Source organism: Mytilus galloprovincialis, chromosome 2 (assembly GCF_965363235.1).
Source record: "Mytilus galloprovincialis chromosome 2, xbMytGall1.hap1.1, whole genome shotgun sequence".
In the NCBI taxonomy this organism is placed as follows: Eukaryota; Metazoa; Mollusca; class Bivalvia; order Mytilida; family Mytilidae; genus Mytilus; species Mytilus galloprovincialis.
Genome location: NC_134839.1, coordinates 14,332,664 through 14,354,550, shown reverse-complemented (window position 1 = coordinate 14,354,550; position 21,887 = coordinate 14,332,664). Strand labels below are relative to the sequence as shown.

At 32.3% G+C, this 21,887-nt stretch overlaps 1 protein-coding gene across 1 annotated transcript; it reads right to left on the bottom strand.

Moving 5' to 3' along the window:
- Positions 1 to 330: 330 nt before the first annotated feature.
- On the bottom strand, positions 331 to 19,512 carry LOC143062128 (lectin BRA-3-like). Its single transcript, XM_076233937.1, has 4 exons — positions 19,487 to 19,512; positions 9,916 to 9,962; positions 4,237 to 4,318; positions 331 to 840 (listed from the first exon to the last, which is right to left on the bottom strand). Exons 3-4 carry the CDS (start codon positions 4,253 to 4,255, stop codon positions 614 to 616), a joined length of 246 nt encoding a protein of 81 aa, XP_076090052.1. The 5' UTR covers positions 4,256 to 4,318; positions 9,916 to 9,962; positions 19,487 to 19,512; the 3' UTR covers positions 331 to 613.
- Positions 19,513 to 21,887: the final 2,375 nt, after the last annotated feature.

Sequence of the window (21,887 nt, the reverse complement as noted above, 5' to 3'; positions counted from 1 at the left end):
TTGGTCTTTTTCTTTTTAGCCAGTTTATTTTCGACTTAAGTTTGAATGTCCCTTGGTTATTTTCGCATCTCTTTTACTCAGATGAAACAATAATATCGGGAATATTTATCAGACGATTAAGAAAGTGTGACGCGGACGACGAAGCAAGACAATAAAAACCCCAAGAGTGATTTGTATTTGTGTTTACAGATTTGCTGTCAGGCGACATAAACACACAAAAACACACATCGTTCTTTTACCAACACATCACCGCGATTGACATTACTTGGCAAAAAAAATCCCCAAAAAAACAGTGAAGGCAAAAATACAGATGTAATATTTTTAATAACACGAAAAAATAAATCTAAGTGTAATGAATTTCTCAGCAAATTAAAGTCAAAATATTTTTCTTTCATGTACATGATGTATACATTCGTTCTTCTTATTATAATGTTTATGCATACAATAATTGTGATTCCGGTGAATTTCAAATTAATATGTTGTAAATAGAATAAAATTACGAAAGATAACCCTAAGGTTAACGTTTAATTATTGACATACATGTATTGATTGTTAGTGAACAATTCTTTTTACAAACTACAAATTAAATTAAATTAAATTATTTGATTTGAAGTTATTTTTCACATATGAATGGATACTTCGTATTACAGTGTTCATCTGCCCAAGAATATACACCAGCTAGTTTATAATATGCCAAGCAGTCTTGATTGTTGTAATTGTTCGGTTGGTTACTTCCCCAGTAGAATTTTGTGATCAAAGGTTCTGGGTTTGTCGAATTATCCCATGTCCAATGTCCTTCAATTAATCTATCTGTTCCTCCTATCCACACGGGTTGTGTTCCTAAAGTAGGTAAATAACATGTTTCTATAATACTTTTCATTGTTGAACTTAAGGTCATCAATTATGACGGTAACATTCAATTGATCAATCTTTATTTGAATATGTGAATTGAAAATTGCTTATGCATCTGTATCTCTATTTTCTAATATCTATAAATTACAAAACACAACATAGTCGCTCTGTCTAAGTGGTTTTGATGCCAAATAAAAAAAAGAGATTTTGCTCCTGCATGTGTGGAACTAAAAAAAAAATAATTGTGAGAAATATATTAGTTTATAAGGAACAATATAAATGTACTGTTTTGATTTAAATTGGATGCAAATTTGTCTTTAGATGAACCTACCGGAAGAATAGAGCTTTGCATAACATCTTGAGAAGAATAGAGCTTTGCATAATATATTGAGCCTGTGTTGTATTGTGCAAATAGATTCACAATTGATTTAAGCGAGACGAAGTATTTAAAAAAATAACTCGTTTGCGGATTCAGATGTAGGATACTGGTAGTACAAAGTGTACATATAGAAAGATTATTTATTCTCCAAAAACTAATTACAAGTTTTTTGAGAAACATACAATATTAATAAAATTACAATATAATTAAGGGTAAACACATGTAGTATGCTTATTTAAAATGAAGTACAAAGTTATATTGTATAATAAACTGTTAAACGAAAAAAAAAATTAAGAATGACAAAATACATGAACAAGTAGGGACTCTTTATGCCCCATCTAGGGGCACTATGTTTTTCGGTTTGTGTGCGTCCGTCCGTTCGTCCGTCTGTCCGTCCATCCATCTGTCCCGCTTCAGGTTAAAGTTTTTGGTCAAGGTAGTTTTTGATGAAGTTGAAGTCAAATCAACTTGAAACTTAGAACACATGTTCCCTATATGATATGATCTTTCTAATTTTAATGCCAAATTAGAGTTTTTACCCCAATTTGTCCACTGAACATAGAAAATTATAGTGCGAGTGGGGCATCCGTGTACTATGAACACGTTCTTGTCATTAATACATTTAATGAATTATAAACACCTTTTTAAACTGATTTTTTTGTATAACCAAACAGTGAGTTAATTGACATAATACTTGGTCTTTTATGTACATATGTACGTTCGTTTTTCAACTGAGAACAGCAAAACAAATAATTATAAATTCATCACCTATATTGCCAGAGTTACATAAAGAACATTTCCTTTCACTGCGGCCAATGTTTACCATCTCCATTTTTCTCTAAACAATGCATGGTTATAATTACCTGCTCTGAATTTTCTTAGAATTTCGGGATTTATTTACAAAATCAAGTTAACATCAGAAAAAAAATCACACTATCCCAAGTCGAATCCCTAAAACCCCAAGCTTCCCTGCTTTTAAAAGTTTCTGGATTATGCCATGCATGAAATGATGTAAATTTAAGTTGTCATTTATAGCTAGTCATTGGGAATCAATTTTTCTATTTCTATGAAGTTTCAAATTATAAAAAAGTTTAGTATAAGTGAACCTAGTTTAAATGTCTAGGAGGAGGCTGTGATATACTGACGATAGAATATGAATAGTGAACAGTTTATTTCCACGGGTGTCATTCGGTATATCGAGAAAAATGATCGTGAGGGAACACCTAACGGTGGTTCTGATTGGGTCCCATTAGTATTCGCGAACCAGCGATAACAGACACCACATAAACAGCTTCCTCAGCCTAATTTTTAGACATATACTCCGAATTTGACTACAGCGATCATCTAAATACAAGAGTCTATGAGCGTATACATGGGGGTAAAACATTAATGATCTAGGGTTTTGTGAGACAACGTCTCGTCCTTTTTCTCAAAACTTGACCACCATTTACTTATTCTTTCAAGATAATTTTTCTCGATATACCGAATGACAGCCATGATTTCACAAACCTATTAACTGTAAAATCGTGCAATATCTGTATTGGTTATTTTTGTAGTTAATTATGGTCTCATTTGCGTTTATCCAACATCACCGAGTCATTTCATTAACATAACCTAATTTGGTCTCATTGCAAACACATAATGATGTAACAGATAGAAAAGTTGCACGGGGTAAGTCCAGAACTATTTGAGAGGAGACAGTTGGATTCAATATTTCGCCCTGAAAACCGTTAAGAGTTTTTGTTATCAAATCACAAAATTTAAAACAAAGGACCTGATTAGAACTTTTGCACAAAATTATAATATAAATACATTTTACACGCACATGTATATAAGCTAGAATTGCCATGAGATAGTCATCAGGTATTGAACTTCGAATCGATCACTTCGTGGACAATCATTATGAAATTTCCTAAGGAATTATAAGCCTTACTAGTAGCCATGAAATTGGATGGAAAAGACCAAGAATGGAAATTCTTAGCCAGTTCTGACCAACTCTTAGTTCAGCTCACCTGGATCAAGGACAAGGAACCAGACACGTCCTCCAGGAAACTTAAGTCGGCCCTGCAAAAGAAAAACCAGCCACCATCTACCAGGAGATGCAATGTTAAGCGTTTTGCCCAGTGGATGGACACAAAATCAGCCATTGTTCCCGCTGATTCTCAAGAGCAAAAACCCAAAGCCATCGTAGCCTACAACAGTCAGACGGAAACCAGGGACACAATAGTTGGTAAACAACTCACACCAACTAATTACAAAGCTGAACCAGTGGATGTTGTCATCAATACGGATATTGTCACAAGCCCGTTCAATCCCAAAAAGGCATGCCATCGCCTTATTTCCTACACTTCGGCTACAGACTTCGATGAGAGGTCTGACATCGAGGACCCTGACCTACTAATCACACCATCGCATACGTCGCCCTTGAACTTAGCATCAAAAGAGGCTATATAAGCTACCATACTATCAGAACGGCCAAAGACTCCGTACCAGCAACAACATCACAGTCGGAGCAAAATGAAAGCCAAAAGACGTGCAGATCCAACCCTGCAATAATAGGTACGATAGTCCGCAAACTCCTTAAAGATAACCCTAAAATCCATAAACAACAAAAACAACAAGATAATCAAGTACACAATCCTGTACGTGATCAGTCCATTCAACTTTCGATCGCATATAATACGCTTGGGGTTTTTTTCGCAGGTGTGCTTGGACGGGGCTTGAAAGTTTATTTAAGGTCGAAGGTTTGAATTGACTAATGACAACGATCAGTGAATTTCCTTAACGATTTAATATAATAAAGTTTTTTCGACTGATTATATCGCACGGCCTTTCACTAATCTTTGCCACAGTGAAGTTTAACAAAATTAATTTCATTATGAATAATTACATATGATAAAGATAGCAAGCCATTAATCCATTTTTTCTCCAGAGAAATACATACATTTAATCTATAGATCATTATTTGATAAATTATGATTTTGTTTTTGTAATTTCGTACTTACGATCTGTCAAATCCATCATGTACTCATTCTCCGAAGGGCTTGATACCGTGGCCAGTCTTCCACCCCATAACCCACAATAGTCCTGTCAAATTAATTGATACATAAATTATACAATTCCAAGGTTAATCAAAATATTTTTAATTTTACTCGATATATGGTTTACGAATAAAAATAGTTAAACGCGTATATTATAATGATGTATGGATTCCCCGATTGAAAGACAACAAAAGCAACATAATTCACCAACGATCGTAAGAATGGTACACTGAACATGTATCTTAATCTTAAGTTTCTGTATTTATTTGTGTCTTGTTGTTTCATGAAATCTTTCTGATAGTCATGATTCTACATGTATTTGTCTCTCTGATTTTCTGGATTACATAACCTAAATAGATAATAAGGTATAACCTAACAAGAATATGTCCAAAGTACACGGATGCCCCACTCGCATTATTATTTTCCATGTTCAATGGACCGTGAAATTGGGTAAACAATCGAATTTGGCCTTAAAAGTAAAAAGATCAACCAAAAGGGAACATGTGTACTAAGTTTCAAGTTGATTGGACTCTAACTTCATAGAAAACTACCTTGACCAAAAACTTGAACCTGAAACTCACACTTTTAATTTCTATGTTCAGTGGACCATGAAAATGGGGTCAAAAGTCTAATTTGGTTTTAAAATGAGAAAGATCATATCATAGGGAAAATGTGTACTAAGTTTCAAGTTGATTGGACTTCAGCTTCATCAAAAAATACCTTGACCAAAACTTTAATCTGAAAGTCGTACTTTTAATTTCTATGTTCAGTGGACCATGAAAATGGGGTCAAAAGTTTAATTTTGTTTTAAAATAAGAAAGATCATATCAACAGGAACATGTGTTCTAAGTTTTATGTTGATTGGACTTCAGCTTCATCAAAAACTACCTTGACCAAAAACTTTAACCTGAAGTGGGACGAACGGACGGACAGACGAACGGACGAACAGACGGAAGGACGCACAGACCAGAAAACATAATGCCCCTCTACTGTCGTAGATGGGGCATAAAAATATAGTAAGTTTTAACCTAAACAGATAGTAAGGAATAACCTAAACAGATAGTAAGGTATAACCTGAACCGATAGTAAGGTATAACATAATTCGTAGTACGAGTAGTACATGTAACTTAATTTTAGCCTAGATAGATTGTAAGGAATAACCTAGATACATTGAAGGAAACTACGTACAAACGCATATGCGATAACATTAATAAATGTTAAGGAGCCACCTAAACATATGGTAATGAATACCATTGATACATGGTTGAGGACAACCTAAACACTGGTGATAAATAACATTTATACGTGGTAAAGGACAACCAAAATACACGATAAGGAATAACATTAAAACGAGGTACGGAACAACCTAAACACATAGTAAGGAATAACATTGATACATGGTTAAGGACAACCTAAGCACATGATAAGGAATAACATTTAAAAAAACCATGGTACGGAACAACATAAACACATGGTAAGGAATAACATTAATACATTGTAAAGGAAAACCTTAATTCATGGTTAGGAATTTCATTAATACATTGTAAAGGACAACCTAATTACATGGTAAGGAATTTCATTAATACATTGTAAAGGACAACCTAATTACACGGTAAGGAACAACATTAATACATGGTTAAGGACAACCTAAGCACTTGGTGATGAATAACAATAATATGTGGTAAAGGGCAATCTAAACACATGATAAGGAATAACATATGAGAAGGAACAACATAAACACATGATAAGGAATAACATTCAAACGTGTTACGAAACAACATAAACACATGGTAAGGAACAACATTGATACATGGTTAATGACAACCTTAACACATGCTAGGGAATAACAGTTGAAATACCATGGTACGGAACAACCTAAACACATGGTAAAGAATAACATTAAAACGAGGTACGGAACAACCTAAACACATAGTAAGGAATAACATTGATACATGGTTAAGGACAACCTAAACACATGATAAGGAATAACATTTATAAACCATGGTACAGAACAACATTAACACATGGTAAGGAATAACATTAATACATTGTAAAGGACAACCTAAATGCATGGTAAGGAATTTCATTAATACATTGTAAAGGACAACCTAATTACATGGTAAGGAATTTCATTAATACATTGTAAAGGACAACCTAATTACATGGTAAGGAATTTCATTAATACATTGTAAAGGACAACCTAAATGCATGGTAAGGAATTTCATTAATACATTGTAAAGGACAACCTAATTACATGGTAAGGAATTTCATTAATACATTGTAAAGGACATTCTAATTACATGGTAAGGAAGAACATCAATACATGGTTAAGGACAACCTAAACACTTGGTGATGAAAAACAATAATATGTGGTAAAGGGCAACCTAAACACATGATAAGGAATAACATATGAGAAGGAACAACATAAACACATGATAAGGAATAACATTCAAACGCGTTACGAAACAACATAAACGCCTGGTAGGGAACAACATTGATACATGGTTAATGACAACCTTAACACATGATAGGGAATAACAGTTGAAATACCATGGTATGGAACAACCTAAACACATGGTAAAGAATAACATTAATGCGTGGTAACGGACAACCTATACACATGGTAAGGAATAACATTAATAAATGGTAAGGACAACCTAAACACATGGTGATGAATAACATTAATATGATGCAAAGGGCAACCTAAACACATGGTAAGGAATAACATTAATACATGGTAATGGATAACCTAAACACGTGATAAGGAATAACATTAATACATGGTAATGGATAACCTAAACACGTGATAAGGAATAACATTAATACATGGTAAAGGACAACCTAAACACATGACAAGGAATAACATAGACACATGGTTAAGGACAATCAAAACACTTGACGAAGAATAACATTAATACGTGGTAAAGGGCAACATAAACACATGGTTAGAAATAACATCAATACAGTGTAAGGTAAGGAACAACCTAAACACAAAGTAAGGAATAACATTAACACATGGTACTGGACAGCATAGACATATGGTAAGGAATAATATCAATACATGGTAATGAACAACCTAAACAAAGTGAGGAATAACATTAATACATGATACAGGACAACCTAGAAACATGGTGAGGAATAACATCAATACATGGTAAAGAACAACCTTAAAACAAAGTAAGAAATAACATAAATGCATGGTAAGGGACAACCTAAACACATGGTGATGAATAGCATTAATACGTGGTAAATGGCAACCTTAACACATGGAAAGGAATAACATCAATACATGGTAAGGAACAACCTAAACGCAAAGTAAGGAATAACATTACTACATGATAAAGGGCAACTTAAATTTATGGTAAGGAATAACATCAATACATGGTAAGGAACAATCTAAGCACAAAGTAAGAAATAACATTAATACATGGGAAAGGACAACATAAACACATGGCAAGGAATAACATTAATACATGGTAAGGAATAACTTAAACACGTGATAAGGAAAAAAAACCTTTTACATGGTAATGGGACAACATAAACCCAAGGTGAGGAGCATAACATTAATACATGGTAAAGGACAACCTAAACACATGGCAAGGAATAACATTAATACATGGTAAAGGACAACCTAAACACATGGTGAGGAGCATAACATTAATACATGGTAAAAGACACCCTAAACACATGGTGAGGAATAACATTAATACATGGTAAAGGACAACCTAAACACATGGTGAGGAGCATAACATTAATACATGGTAAAAGACACCCTAAACACATGGTGAGGAATAACATTAATACATGGTAAAGGACAACCTAAACACATGGTGAGGAATAGCATTAATACATGGTAAAGGACAACCTAAACACATGGTGAGGAATAACATTAATACATGGTAAGGAATAACTTAAACACGTGATAAGGAAAAAAACACTTTTACATGGTAATGGGACAACATAAACCCAAGGTGAGGAGCATAACATTAATACATGGTAAAGGACAACCTAAACACATGGCAAGGAATAACATTAATACATGGTAAAGGACAACCTAAACACATGATGAGGAGCATAACATTAATACATGGTAAAGGACAACCTAAACACATGCTGAGGAATAACATTAATACATGGTAAAGGACAACCTAAACACATGGTGAGGATTTTTGACATGGTTAAGGACAACCTTGAAACGCACCAATAAATGGTAAGAGACAACATCAACTTCTGTACTGTTTAAATTAAACATACGGTGAAGAAGAAAATTAATATATGATAGGGAACAACCTAAACACAGGGCAAATGACAGGTAAATTTTCATAATGAATTAAATTGATTTATTATTTAACCCTAAATCATAATTAAACCAAATTTAACATCTACAGATCAATCTTCAACCTTCAAAGATTGAGAAGTCAAAATACTTGTAGAAGCTCATAAGGTAGCACAACAGACTATTTTCCGATAGTGCAACTGTTTACGCTTGAAATGTTGTATTTTTCTCATCTGATAAGATATAAAATGACATATCAGATACAAAAAGAAAAAGAATAAAAAACCTACTGCTTAAACTCACTGTTAATCGTATTACAAATAGGGAAACAAAAGGTGCCATATTTGAAAAAAACAATGAATAATTTAGTAATTTCCTACTACCGTAATTAAAATGTAGCACTTTCAGTTTGCATCAACCAAAAAGTTTATGTCACCTAAATAAGCACGGTATACAAGATGCAAAACTATTTCTCAAATTTCTAATAGTATGTTATATTATGGAATAATGGCTGAATATGTTTTCTTTCCAACTACTTATAAATCGGAAATATTCCAAATTAAATTTATTTTTGAATTGGACCTTATATAACAAATCCTAGACACGATTTTGTGTCATTGTTTATGCCGGCTCTTTATGATGAAACCAATCAAACATTCTGTTTCTCGTAAGCCAAAAACGCTTATTTTAGCATAATAATGGTGTATTTTAATCTTTTCTTCTTCTAAATGTGCTCATTTAGATACATGCGGGTTCACTGTTGACGGCCGAACTGTGACCTGTGGTTGCTCACTTCTACATCATTTGGACTCTGGTGGATAGTTATCTTATTGGCAATCATACCGTATCTACTTTTAATGTTTAATTCAACAAAAGAAGACAATGTCATATGCCCACGTCCGATTGTTTTGGGTCATGCAAAATTATTTAATTAAGCGACAGGTACAATCTCTGACGAAAATTCTTGGAACAGACAATTAACTAAGTACGGAGCAGTCATGTATCCACGCTACTAAGACTTTACACTACAATTTGATAAATTCGAAAAAAAAAAATTGAAAAATATTTTGGGAACAAATCTATAACATACTTTAAATGCTTGAAATCTTCTTTCAGTATGCTTTCACCAATAATATTTTGTGTATTCTCAAATGCCGATTTGGTAACGTTGAATTGGGTCGTATATTTTAAACAGAACCAAAAATTTGTTTACATTAACTAACTAAATCAATTTTACTACACCAGATGCGCATGTAGACAATCATTTCTCACAGTCTTTAATTCATTCAAGGTTTTTCTCGTGTTTTTTACCAAATTATCTATTTTTAAAAAGAGTGAATGTCATATCTTCTTAGTATACAACTTACCTTAGCATCAATCCAAGTTTTACTAATTGCAAAGTACTGTTTCGTCACTGAAATCAAAATTATAACGTAAATAAAGACGTTAAACGGGCGCACTAGCTGTCAAATTCGTGTTCGCCTTTTTGACGCACATTCTCATATTTGATTTATAACATACTAAAACGTATATCCAAATTACAATAAGTCTGAAATAAACAGTTGACAATGCATGTACTCGATAATATATATCAGAATTTGAGTGTATATTAGTCTAGACGCCATCAGTAACTATCGAGATGACCTCCGAAGAATGACGAGGGTCACATAACCCGGTATAAACATAAACAAAAAATATAAATAGATAACGACCTCGTGCAATTGGATTTTTCTAGGTCTGTTTGACTTCATGTTATAGGTTAAAAAAAAGTTAATTATCGTTTTTTACTGTATAAGAATTTTTTTTGTGGATCGAAACAGTCAACGAAATGGTTCACCTTTGTTTCACTTTCAATGTTGACATTCTTTTCCTATTAATGGCTGAACACGACTTATGCATGCGTAACCAATCTCTAGATAATGGTTTAAATTGAAGTTTACATGAATACGGATTCAATGAGATCGAATTATTCACTTGCAAGTGAATAATTCATCAGCGATGTTTTTGTGCTTATTTTGACAAAATTGAACCAAATCGGCTGCTAAAAACAAATTATTATTTCATTGTTTCACTTTTAGTAATGATTGAACCAAACACAATCATATTCTATTTTATTTTTTTCATATCTCGTAGCTAGTGCCCCTTTGATAAATTATATTATTTCCATTTACTACAACATGTGAATCATACTTAATTTCATGCACCAAGGATTAATTTGTATAGTAAGATTCACTATTAAAATCCTTGATTGCACGAAATGTACACTAGTTGTAAATTAAGAAATAATTAAAAAAAGTAAGTTTCAAACTCCCTCGGACAAAGTCAATAAAATTTCACTAGGTAACGACATTTTCGAGACAGGTTTACGACTGCAACGTTAACTGCCTACTGATGTCATGGCAGACATGTTCACACTATAATAAATGTTCCCCACATACTGAATAGCATAGAATCTTCACCAGAGAGACAATTTTAAGGCCTACAGTTTATTTTTATAACTTTATTTTACAAGTATTCGAAAATTAAAAATTAAAAAGTATAATCTAGACAGTAGTGTTGCGTTTTTAAACCCGTCAGTATACCTGTATAAACTTTTATTCCAATCAAACAATTGAAACTTAAGCTACCACTCAGAGAAGGTTTTTCTTATAAATTCTTTTTTTTTGTAACAGTGACCTTTACCTTTAACCCATTGACCCCAAAGGCAAAAGGTTACTCCCCCCCTTTAACTTCCATCTGTATAAGTTTTATGCCAATCAAGTAAGGGAAATTCAGATTACCATCTGGAAACCATTTTTCCATTAAAACAAAATCATGTTCCTGTACCAGTGGTGTTCACCTTTGACACGTTGACACAATAATCAAAAGGCTTCTTTGCCCTTTATAATCTTCCATAATTTAAAGCCTTAAAATCTTTGCTGTATAACATGTATATATGGTTTACTTTTATAAATTGATATTTGGATGGAGAGTTGTCTCATTGGCACTCATACCACATCTTCCTATATCTATAACATAGATTCTTTTGATATTTCCCCCCTGGATTTCATTATCTATATGCATATATATATATATAAATATATAAACGCCTAAAAAGTATACATAACAACACCAATGATATAAAAAGGAACTATAAATGTAATTATTTATAAATATTTCGGATAACAGATATCCTTCGTCAGTCAGATTCTGATGTTAAATGAATCATCTTTAAGTCTTCTTAGATTAAACTTTTACTAAATCTGGAAATTTATACAATAAAAAAGGCAAACCGAACATCAGTTAAGACGCTTGCACCATTCTAAAAATTTGTTGAATATGACAAAGGTTATATGACTAATTACATCAGAGAGTTCAAATATATGCTTTGAATAAAAATAATAATGTGCGATGTGAACTAGCACAATTTTAAAGCTTTAACGGTGTCGATATTATGATGTTACAAGAAAGATTGCGTCAATAAGAATTCCAAATAAACAGCACTGAACGGTCTAAATTTCTAAATATTTCAGATTTGACAACTGTAGTGTAGTTACATTAGAGTCTGCGATGTTTAAAACAAACGGCCGTTAAAATATAATAACAAATTTTGACTGTGATCGGTGTTTCAGGATTAAAATGATAACATTTTATGGAAATTTTGTTTTTATTTTTACTATTTACCAGAACGTTTACTGTATAAGTTTAATTCAAATCGAAGAAGGGATAGTCATGTTATCATCAAGAAACCATTTTTTTTTTCGGACCGACGGACGTCAGAACGGACGAACGAATAGACGAACAAACAAAGTGATATATAAATTAACCCAATTTTTTCGGGGAGCATACACATCAAGAGCACGGTAATTGATCTTTCTTTCAAACCTGTGTAATAGGTATTTTTATTTTCTCAATTGAACAATGCATATAGATTTTACAACAGCATCAAGTGTGATCTGATATTTCTCTTATCTTTTCGATACAGTTAAATTTTCAATTGCGAGTTTTACCCACGGTGACTCGATAAAACAAGAATATTTAAAAAATTCAAAGTGCATGTTTTAAAACTGTTTTTCGTATTCCCTATCTGTTTGTATTACATTATTAATTTTCAATAACTATTATGTTAATTCAACGTTGACATCAATTTTTTTTTCTTTTTTAGCAATGTGCTTGTTTACTTTTTAGTATACGGATATGGATAGTAAACTGTACATTTCTAGAAAACAAAGAACGTTCATGCAAACGTTAACTGCGTTAATAACGTAATACAAATAGACAGGAAATACGATTAAAAAAAATTAAAAAATGACTAATTTTTTTTAAAACTGCTAACCGAGTCCCATAGTTTGACCGAGCATTAAATGATTAAAAGTTAACTGCAGACAGCGGAACATGTTATGGCACGAGATTATTGTACACGATATGAAGGCAAACATTATCTTTCTTTTTTTCATTGATCTACATAAAGATCGTGTTCTGCCTTTGAAACGTCAAAGGTTATAACTGCATTACGTGATACACAACAGCAGAATCAGACAAAGTTCTATATCAAAATTATGAAAATGATTATCCCTACGGTGAATGAATAAATCGGATAAGAATTTTTAGGAAGGTTCTCCGTACTCTTCCTTTAAGTGTCATACCCCCAAATCATCCACTCTAGTTTAGTCCTACTCTTACAAAAAAGTACTTTTGTTTACAGGCAGATGAAGTTACATGTAAATAACTCTTCCTCATTGAGAAATTTATTTTGATCCTTTAAATTTTGAAAGCAACTTTATTTTTGTATGGACTTGCAACACAATATTTTGAGTAGATGTGCTCAATGGTATTCTAATGAAGATTTTCAGTAACCGAACATGCTATTTTTAGTAGTAGGGGATTTCCCGAACATCATGTGTTCTTACAAGATCTTAAACATTGTTGAAAATTAGCATGTATAAAGTTAATACCTGTATAATTCAGAATATACAATGTACATGCTTTTCATAAAGTTAAAATATTAGAGAGCTGTGAAAATTGAATTTGGTTGAATATATAGGGATTTTGAATAACTGGTCTGACATTTTTAGAGTGATGCTGCCTTATCAGTGTGGTCATTTCCGTGTTATCAATATGAAGAAAGCCATTTTAATTACTATACGTGAAATACTGAATAAAAAACAGGAAAAGAGTCATTTTTTTTTCTTTCTAAAATGCAAAATAAGCTTTAAGTAAATGAAAAAATGATAAAGGAATACATGAATGCATGAATACATAACTTATTATATTATATTTGCTTACACAGTTTTATTCTCAGGACTAACCATCCATTTTCTGCATTTGTTGGATCATAACAATGATCATTATCCACAAAGTAACACTCTCCTACAGACTCAAGAAAACTAGCGGCACAGCAATTTCCGTTTGATAGACAGCTTATTGCACATAATTTAAAGTTCTGTACCTCAACTTTGCTTGATGATATAGATGAAAACTTGGTATTTTTCACTACCTCGTAAGTTTGCTCTCGTAATTCACACGAATTGAAAATCCATTGTAAGTTTAATATTTGATAAACTAACCAAATCGATTTGTTCATTGTCCGATGCCACCTTGAGACATATATCATTAAAACAATAAACAGCCTGGTATACAAGAGTGAAACAATGTAATGAAACAAGTACCAGATAAATTGCCTTAAATGTGAAATAAATGTATCGTACAATGATAAAGTCTGCCAACCAAAAATAATTATATAAACATATGACACTTATTTAGCAGTGCGCAAGACACGTATACCTCATATTTTCCATTATTCGTTAAATAATTGATAGTGTTCATAGGTAATTATAAATAAATAATAAATAAATAAGCTTTATTTAGAGTCGGCAGGGTATGGATAGTTAGATAGATACTTTATTCTCTAAAAACTAAATACAAGTTTACAGAGAAACATATAATATAAATACAGACACAATAGTTAAGGTAAACAAATACCGTAATTATGATGACATACATGTTTAGTAACATGTAGAATTAATGATATAAGAAGGAAAAATTATCGGTAAGATGCTTATGAGATTACATTTACATGGAGGGACAAACTTTTTTATTTATACACTTAATAAATAAACACAGTTTTCTTAAGACAGATTGTTTTTTACTATTATTAAATAAATGAGCAAAATGAAATTATATTTGGATTATTTGAAAACTTTATTTGTAGAAATAATTGTCTTTCGTTCTTCAAATGCGAACAGCAAAACAAATAATGAAATTCGTCGCCTATCTCACCGGAACTACACAACGAACATGTTCTTTCATTTCGGGCAATGTTTTGCCATCTTCCCTTTTCTATGGATAACGCATGGTTACCTGCTCTGAATTTACATAATGTTTATCTTCAAGAATATTCAAGTAGTTCTCAATCTCCAATGTTTTTTTAAACAGTCTATAGTTAATGCATTTTGGTGAGTCTTGTACTGAAGAGTACCGACGTCTGCTTGTATTGGTCGATTAGCCTCATTTTGATGCTCTGATTTAGCCACTTTGAGAAATGTCCATTTTGTTGTTGAAAAATATTTGAAAACCCGCTCATGTTAAGAATATTTTGAACATATTTGATCCATTTGATGATTTGATTTTTCACACAATGTTGGTAATATGCAGTCTTGTAAATTAATGAAGACAGTTTGTTTTCGTCTGAACATAGTTTGCACCAGAACGAAATAGTTCGGCATTTTATGCTGATGTCAAGTGGGTATCTGCCTGTTTCACCATACACAATTATGCTTGGTGTTGATTTTTTCAAGTGCAATATATGTTTTAGAAATTTCAGGTGAACTTGTTCGATAACATCATTTTTCTCAGATCCCCAAACTTCACATCCCTACAGAAGCATGGGTTTAACTTTTTGTTGAACAGATAAAGTTGGCATTTTATTGAAAGGTTAAATAAACGGCTTTTTTGTATGACGCCATACATGGCTTTCGTTGCTTTTTCTGCAATTTTTTTCTTTTTTTTTGTAAATGTTTATACATGTACCCAAATAATTGAACTCGTTTACTATGTCTAGTTTGTTTCCTTTGTACAAGAAATGTACGTTACTAGGAGGTCTTCCCTTTGAAAATATCATAACTTTTGTTTTTGCCACATTAACTTTTAATTTCCAAATATCACAGTATTCACTAAATATATCTAATTGATTTTGAAGATCGTCTCTATTCTCTGACATAATGACTGTCATCAGCATAAAGTAGTATAAATAATTTTAGGTACACATTGAGATCGTTTTCCAAACATTCAGATATAATCGATAAGCTTTTTATATTTTGCTATTCAAATAATCTGTTAAATCATTTATATATAAAGAAAATAATAATGGTGATAGGTTATCACCCTGCCTAACGCCAATATTGGAAGAAAAAATATTGCAGATTCATTGTTATATGTTATCCGTGATTTGATACCATTGTACACATTTACTATCACATTATACATCTTATCATTGATGTCATTCAAGTTCATTTTATACCAGAGTCAATTTCTCCAGACAGTATCGAATGCCTTTGCGAAGTCGACGAAAGCGCAGAACAGTTTTTTTCTCCGATTTTTCATCATTTCAAAAAGTCAATGTAATATGAATAAATTATCAGTGGTGGAGTAATTTTTCCTAAATCCGCTCTGGTTATTATGAAGTATAGAAAAAGATTCAATAAAAGTGGATAATCTTTCATTTAAGACAGACGTGAATAATTTCCCAAAACAGCTCAAGATTGTTATTGGTCATAAGTTATTCGGATCTTCCACATCTCCTTTGTTTTTGTACATCGGATTTATATTTCCAAGGAGCCAGCTTTTCGGTATAATTCCAGTATTAAAAATTATATTAAACAATTTCACATATATATTTATCATTTTGTTAGCTGTTGATTTTATGTATTCATTAATAATAAGGTCATCGCCACTAACTTTATTGTTTTTAAGCTTCTTTATACATTTCAATATCTCTTCTGCTGTAATTACATCATTAATAATTTCGTTCGACTCTTTTTGTACATTGGTATCATCATGTTCATTTTGTTGTGTGTTTCCATTTTCATCGTTGCTTGTTGTCTGGTTTAATTCCTTAAAAAAGTCATATAAGATTTGTATAGGTATATTTGGTTGTTTTTGTTTTTGTTTTTGTTCACCATTCAGTAATTTTCAATATTCCTAAAGGGTTTTTTGTTTTCATATTTATCATTTTATTTCTCATTTCGATCCTATATTTTTTAATACATTTGTTTAAGGTCTTTTTATATTCTTTTTCGCTTTGAGTTTTAATTCTTTTATTTTCTTCGGATTTACATATAACCTTTGAGTGCGCCTCGTGTTTTTTTTCTTTTTTGCCTGCACTCGTTGTCAAACCATGGTTTATTCGATTTTTCTTTTTGCGCATTGTAGGTTCTTTTATCAGTTTTTTTTTTTGGATTGTAAGTTCCAAACGTATGTTTTGCGGCGTCGACAAATATATCACCAATATTCTTTACAGTATCATTAATATTATTCAGGTTAACATGGTCATCTGTCGGTAGATCCAAAGCATTATCAATAGTTTCAATTTTTGCAAGATCCAAGTATTCATTAAATTCATCCGCTTTAGCTAAATTCCACTTCTTGATCTGTTCTTTTTTTGGTTGGATATCCGTTCTAGGGTTACATGCATTACAGGTACATGTAGTAGTGTTGATGTTTATAGAAATGTCCAAAGGACAGTGGGCGTCAGAAAATAAATTACTAAAATGTAGCACATCAGAGTTTGAAATAATATTAAGGAGGTCTGGGGTTGCTAAAAAATAATCAATGGTAGCTGCAGTTTTGCTTGTTAGTTTACCGGTAATGTTATCACCTATTCTTCCGTTCACAATATATACACCAGTGTATCTACATAAATCTAGGAGTAAATTACCGTAATTATTTTTTGTTTTATCCATATTTTCCCTAGTAGTAGGACATGTGAGGTTGTCAGGTATGTAAAGACTATTTTCTTCAAAAATGGATGATTCGATGAGAATATCATCAAAATCGTTATCTTCACTTGATACATGATCTAAGTCTATCGATGTTCTGCTGTTAAAATCACCGGCTAAGCATACATATTTATATCGAGAAGAATATTCTAAAATATCATTTTCAATTTCCCGAAAAGAATCGGAGGAACTGTATCGTGTATTTTCAGGTGGAATGTAAACCGAACCAAGAATAACATCGTCGTCTAATTTAGTGTATTGGAATGAAACATTTATCCACATGACCAAAAATTGCTCTCATTTTCTATAAGTCGGACATATTTTGAAATCTCATCTTTATAACAAATTATTAGGCCGCCTGATCTTCTATTTGATAAGCTGAATCTGTTTTTCATTTTGAAAGTATAGCCAGGTAGGTTTAGATGGTCGCAGTTGTCGGTTTTGGTTTCTTGGAAACATATAATATCGTATTTGGTTATAAGGTCAATAAATTCGGGATATTTCATTATTGTCTTAATTACACATACATTTAAGCTTAATATTTTTAAATTTCTAATTTCAAGTTCACTTCAATTTAGCTTACACTGTTTATGATTCAAAGTTTTTGTATTAACATTTGTACCTCCTGCGATTTCCTATGACGATGAGCCAGTTCTGAATCTCTTGTTTGGCCTACTTTCAGTGTCATTATTTTCTTTTGGGGATGTCTGGCTTTCCTCTGTTATGGTTTTAGAATTATAAACTTTACCTTCGATAATTAATTTGTCCCGTATCAGACTAACTCTTTTCCCATTTCTTTTTGCGTCTTTCATGACAGGATATAATTTTCTTCTCCGTTCTTCAATTTCGATAGGGAATTGTAAGTTCATCCCAAACTGAGGTTTTTCTTTTAACTTTGGCCCTGCTTCTAAACCTTTTCGTAGGTCAGCAAAATATACGAATTTCGCTACAATAAGCCTCGGTTTGCCCTTATTTTTGTCTGCCCTATTAAACCTATGGATATTTCCAAACTGTATATCTTTTTTAATTGAAAGTTCATTTGAAATGAAGTTCTGAATTACGATTTTGGTATCTTCCTCGGGTATCTCCTCAATCCCACTAAAAACAAGGTTATTTTGCATTGCAGGTCTATAATTTTCTCCCGCAAATCGGACACATTTACTTTGTTAGTGGCGTTACAGGCATCTTTCATTTCATTAATATCTCTCTTAGCTTCCGTTAGTTCTTTTTTAAATTCCCCTGCATCTTTCTCTAATGTATTTGTTCGTTTTTTTACATTATCAACTTCTTTTTCAATGCTTGTTACTTTACTTGTAAGCTCGCTAAGTTTTCAATCAATGCTTTCTATTTTATCCGTCCTTCCTTCAATAACACTTAATCGATGATCAAATTTAGTAAGTAGTTCAACAATATCTTCTTCCTTGTTCTGATTACCAGCATTGGACTCCATCATTTTATTTTGACGTTATAACACTATTGCGGGATTTTTGCAAAATTATAAGCAAATTGTCTTACGTTGCTAAGCATACAAACATAGACAAACATAAGCTCTAATGAGCTTTTAACCGATATATGAGACATTTTTAACAATAAAACCATTTATAACAATGCAACACATAATATAATACACATGCAATACATTTCACAGCACAAAAATGAAGCACTAAAAGCAGGATATAAGCATAAGCTAGGTATTAAAGCTAAAAGCATATAAGTGTAAACTAGGCATAAAAGCTTGCAAAATGCATAGCATAAAAAATTGAAAAATGGGGTATGATCTAGATGGTAAATAAATTTGCATAATATATAAGCTAAAAGTCTGCACAAACTGTGCACTTACAGTCATTTCCATTCCATGACTTTAAAATATTTTTGAACTGACTAAAATTAGCAATTTTTCTAAAATCATCAGGTACATGTAGATCATTCCATAAAACAGCTGTGTATTTAAAAGAGTTCTTACCATAGGTTGATGTTCGGACCCTAGGTATATCTACAATATTAGAATATCTAAAATTATATTTACAATCTTTCAATACAACTAAATCATGTAAGCATGTTGATGACAATTTATATAAAATTTTAAAACACTCAATAGCCATGTTACGCATACGTCTCATTTTCAGTGATGGAACCTTTGCTCGTAAAAGTAGTTCATCATATGGTGACCCTCTGCTGTTGTTTTTTATTTGGGCGGGTTGTTGTCTCTTTGACACATTCCCCATTTTCATTCTCAATTTTAACATAGTCTTCATATATATAAATCGTAAAGCCCTTTCCTGAATTTTTTCCAATTTGGTGGTGTTATTTTTGTTGCAAAAATGCCATGCCAAAGGACAAAAATTAAAATTAGATAAAATAAATGTATGGAAAATGGTCAATTAATTTATTCAATTTAGTAAGGTAGCAGCCAATGCGCTTTAAAACATTCAGTTGTTGGGATGTTTTACAACAAATATTTTTAATGTGATGATTAAAATTAAGTTGATAGTCAATATCAATACCTAAAAGTTTGACAATCTCATCACAGGATATTTTTGCTGACTGGATATTAAAAACAGGCTTTTTTGCAAATGTTTTATTTCCAACTGCAATGGCTTGGAATTTGTCAGGATTTGCCTACATACAATTAAAACTAAACCAGTCAATTAAAACAGCACTTGAACGAAGTAAATTAAAATCATATTTATTATAATTGGAGTTTATTATGAACTTGTCATCTCACTCTATTGGGTAGTTAATTATCTTTGCACATGGTCTATGACGTCACAGTGCAAATTCCATTCTAATCTATATTGCTACGTCATTACTTCACACGATGTTTGTGTATGATATGTGTATGCAAGTAATACATGAACTTCTATTGTTTTGGTCAGCTTTTTTACTTGAAACTGTACTTTGTTTCTTTATACATCAAGAAGAATTTCTTCATATAGAATAACTTTGCGTTTAGCCTGATGTTTTTATAATTTGAAAAATTATCTGTGTAAAACGTTCGTCTCGTATGGCTTCTAAAAGGAGGGATACTAGGAAAAGAACACGTGGTCCAGAACTAGATCCTAATAATCCAAATAAGTGGACATCAACAAAGCTAAAAGATAAATTATCTTCGCTAGGGATAAAAATATCCGAAAACTTTACTAATAAACAATTGAAACGTATTTTCTTGGATAATCAAAAAAGTAGTCTGGAAAGTTCTGACGGTGGAAATACCGAAACTACCAACATCATTGCAACTTTGAATACTTCTTTAGCATCAAATGTAGATAATGGTGTTATTTTATCGACTGCAAATACGCAACATCCCGAATTTTCCAGCCTAATTCCGACAGCATCTACCTACGGATGAATACAGTGGAGCCCACGCCTTTACCAGTAATAGGTGCTTCTGCGCATCAAAACAACACATTTCCGCCCAGGGCTGATCTCAATACGCTTGACTATGCTCTTGTCAACAACACTTTACAATTGTGTCAGCAAGTCATTGCCGGAGTTCCAAAACAGACTAATAAATACAACTTGCATTCTGCCATTAACTTTAACCCCGGGCCTGGATCAACATTACCCGTTAACCAAAATACATTTGGTGTTCAAAACCCTACATTGGAAGAATTCGCAAACCCCAATCAGATGAATTTTCCAAACAGTTTCGTATCACAAGTTCCAATCTTTTCCATGCAAAACCAACAAATGCAAATGTCAAAACATGGATATCCCGCCACAGCGTTTTCCGGAGTTGATATGGTTTCTCCAGAGATTCGCACCAAAATTATCTCAGGTAAAGACATCAACTTAAACATGCTCCTACTTCCGAACTATGAAACACTCTATCACCAAAATTTTAAAGAAAATGATGACCGTTTAAAACGAAATTTATTTACATTAGACGAGTTTATTATAGCTTTTGGAAGATATAAAAAAGTAATGTGTCAAGTATTTCCAAACAGGGCAGAAGAATTAGATAGCTACCTATCTCACATAATCGAAACCGCTAATGTGTGGCCAAGAAATTTTTTTGAATATCACAAAACGTTTAGTGCAAAATGTTCAATCATGTTACAAGAACACAATATAAAGATTGACTGGTCAAGGGTTGATTTAGAATTGAGACAAATGGTTTGTGCTGGATCTACAGTAAATATGTACACTTCACAAATCATCTATGTGTGGGAATAGCAGGGGATATCAAAATTCTAAAGTTCAACCTACACAGGATAAATATGGAAGAGATATTGTGGTGCATGATGGAATGCAAATCTGTAATAATTTTAATCAATCAAAAGGTTGTGTCAAACCTTACTGCCGATATGCTCACGTGTGTAAAATCTGCAAGGAAACCCATGGAAAGTTTGAATGTTCCACTA